Source organism: Pinus tabuliformis, chromosome X (genome assembly GCF_031772625.1).
Source record: "Pinus tabuliformis cultivar Carrire ecotype Pingquan chromosome X, CPIR1, whole genome shotgun sequence".
In the NCBI taxonomy this organism is placed as follows: domain Eukaryota; kingdom Viridiplantae; phylum Streptophyta; class Pinopsida; order Pinales; family Pinaceae; genus Pinus; species Pinus tabuliformis.
Window position 1 is genome coordinate 1,580,464,886 of NC_142308.1, and position 2,508 is coordinate 1,580,467,393.

Sequence of the window (2,508 nt, forward strand, 5' to 3'; positions counted from 1 at the left end):
TTTGAAGGGTCCGCAATTTTAGGTCCCTGCGGTTTTAATGCACGTAGTTGCGGAGTGAAATGTTAGGCTTGCCCCATCCCAGAGGACAAAGGAGAAGAAGAAATATTCAGAAGGAAAACCATAAGGTGAACATGTACGAAACAGAGGCTCTGATGAAGGAAAGCAACCCTATGGCATCTGCTCAGGGTTTGGCCCCGGAGCAAGGGATGGTTGATTATCAGGATCAATCGGGGACTGCAGCAAATGAATACATTTCTAATCCGATGATTTCCCTGGGACCCTCAATAGTCTCTGAAAAGGTAGGGGAGGCTCAGGCGAGTTTTCTTTCCCCTCCCTCCTCCTTGTGATTTATTAATGCTCTATCTCTGTCTTGCTGTGATGAGTCTGGTCCTCTTAGACAGCTCTTGAATGAAATGTCAGATCTGAGGAAGGGTCAAGCCTCCATAGATAGTGTTATTATGACCATTCCGTCCTCACCATTGCTGACCTCTATTCCCATCGATGCTGCCTATTCTGCCCCTCCTTCTGACCGGAGTCCTGATCCCCCATATAATCTTAGACCTTTAGCCAATAGAAAGGGAAAAGGGCTTGCTGTGAGCGGATTGGAGTTAGATATGGAGTCAACAGGCCAGAGGAAGAAAAGAGGAAGGAAAACTAATCTGTCGAAGGCACAGTTGAAGGTTGTCATCGACATTGCTGACGGGAAGCAGATGTCTCTTCCAGGGGTGCTTAGAGCAAAGCGGACACCCTCTGCGTGTTTACGATGATCATCCTATCCTACAATTGCAGGGGTCTAGCTAGCCTACCCAAAAAGCTAGCTCTGAAGGAAATGGTCAGGTCCAATAAACCTGATATTATTTTACTCCAAGAAACTCTGGGGAAGGGGGAAGAAGTTACAGGCTGCCTCGTTAAGCTCCTTCTGGGCTGGAGCTTTCATGTCATAGACGCCAATGGTCACTCGGGAGGGGTGGCTCTGGGTTTCAACCCGAAGGTTCTTCGAGAGACCTCCTCTTGGGGATGGGAAAATGTACTGGCTGTGGAACTATACTCCATCGAACTTTGCATCCCCTTTCTCATTATCAATGTTTATGGTCCTGTTTCGGAACGGGAAAGGTTCTGGAACCCCTTCTTTGCTAAATCGTTTATGGCGCACCCAAATCTTATTATTGGCAGAGACCTTAATTTTTCTCTGGGGATGACAGAATCTTGGGGGGTCAGAGCAAGAGCAGATCCCCTTACTGACTTCTTTCTAAATAAACTGGCCTCCTCTCCTCTGGTGGATGTCACTCCGCTCAAGATGCGCCCGTCGTGGAGGAATCGAAGAATTGGCGATGATTGGGTAGGGAAGAAGCTTGACAGATTCCTTCTTGGTGATCCGCTGGCCGATAAGCTTCAGGCATTCAGACATTGGGTTGGGGAAGGCGGTCTTTCTGACCATCTCCCTGTCTTTCTTGAAGTGAAGGGTGCTTTTTCTAAACCGGGCATTCCCTTTAAATTTAATGCCTCCTGGCTTTCGGATGAATCCTTCTCTAGCCTTTTCCACAGCACTTGGAAGAAAGCTAATCTCAGTGAAGATGAGAGTTGCAGCAAGGCTTTCATAGAAAATTTAACAAGGATGAAGGCTGCCGCTAAGCAATGGGCCCTCCAGAAAAAACTGAATGATGAAAAAATCCTGGAAAATGTCAACTCGGAGATTGCCCTTCTAGAAGACCCAGGCGGTATTGGTTATAGAACAGAAGAGTCTCGGGCCAGAATTTTAGAACTGGAGATGGAAAGGAAGAAAATCCTCCAGAGCAGGGAGGAGAGCTGGAGGTTAAAAAGTAGAGCGATCTGGTTGCAGGCGGGGGACGACAACACCAAGTTTTTCCAGAACTATGCCAAAGGAAGGAAAATTCTAATACTATCTGGGAAATGAAGAAAACCAATGGTGATATGGCTCGATCTTTCGAAGAGTTAGCTTCTCTAGGGATCAATCATTTCAAGACCCTCTTCAAAGCGCCAGAGGAAGCTTCTATTGCTGAAGTTATAAGAGTTGCCCAGTTCTTTCCTAGGTTCATAGAGGAGGAAGGAAATGAATCTATCATGGCACCCGTTTCTAAGGAGGAGGTTGAAGATATTCTCAAATCTATGCAAAAGGACAAAAGCCCAGGTCCGGACGGTTGGACTGTCGAATTCTTCCATCATTTCTTCGAATTCATCGGTGATGAGCTAGTGGCAGTTGTGGAAGAATCCAGGCGCACAGGGACAATTCTCCATCCTTTCAACTCCACATTTCTTGCCCTCATTCCCAAAACTGACCTCCCGGGCTCTTTTGAAGAATTCAGGCCCATATCCCTGTGCACCTGTGTTTATAAAATCATAGCAAAAGTTATTGCCTCCAGATTAAAACCTTTTCTCTCCAGAAATATTTCTCCTGAGCAATTTGGCTTCCTCGATGGCAGACAAATTCATGAAGCGGTTGGAGTTGCTCAAGAAACTCTTCATAGTCTAAAAATTGGGAAAAAAAAA

General features: G+C 46.2%; 1 protein-coding gene across 1 annotated transcript; it reads left to right on the forward strand.

The window, feature by feature from the left end:
* The first annotated feature begins 829 nt into the window (after nucleotides 1–829).
* Nucleotides 830–1,915, forward strand: LOC149146054 (uncharacterized). Its single transcript, XM_089452643.1, has one exon. The coding sequence runs from the start codon at nucleotides 830–832 to the stop codon at nucleotides 1,913–1,915; it is 1,086 nt and encodes a 361-aa protein (XP_089308769.1).
* The last annotated feature ends 593 nt before the right edge of the window (nucleotides 1,916–2,508 follow it).

Coding starts and splice junctions, on each gene's coding strand:
- LOC149146054 (XM_089452643.1), top strand. CDS start 830: ATGGTCAGGTCCAATAAACCTGATATTATTTTACTCCAAGAAACTCTG.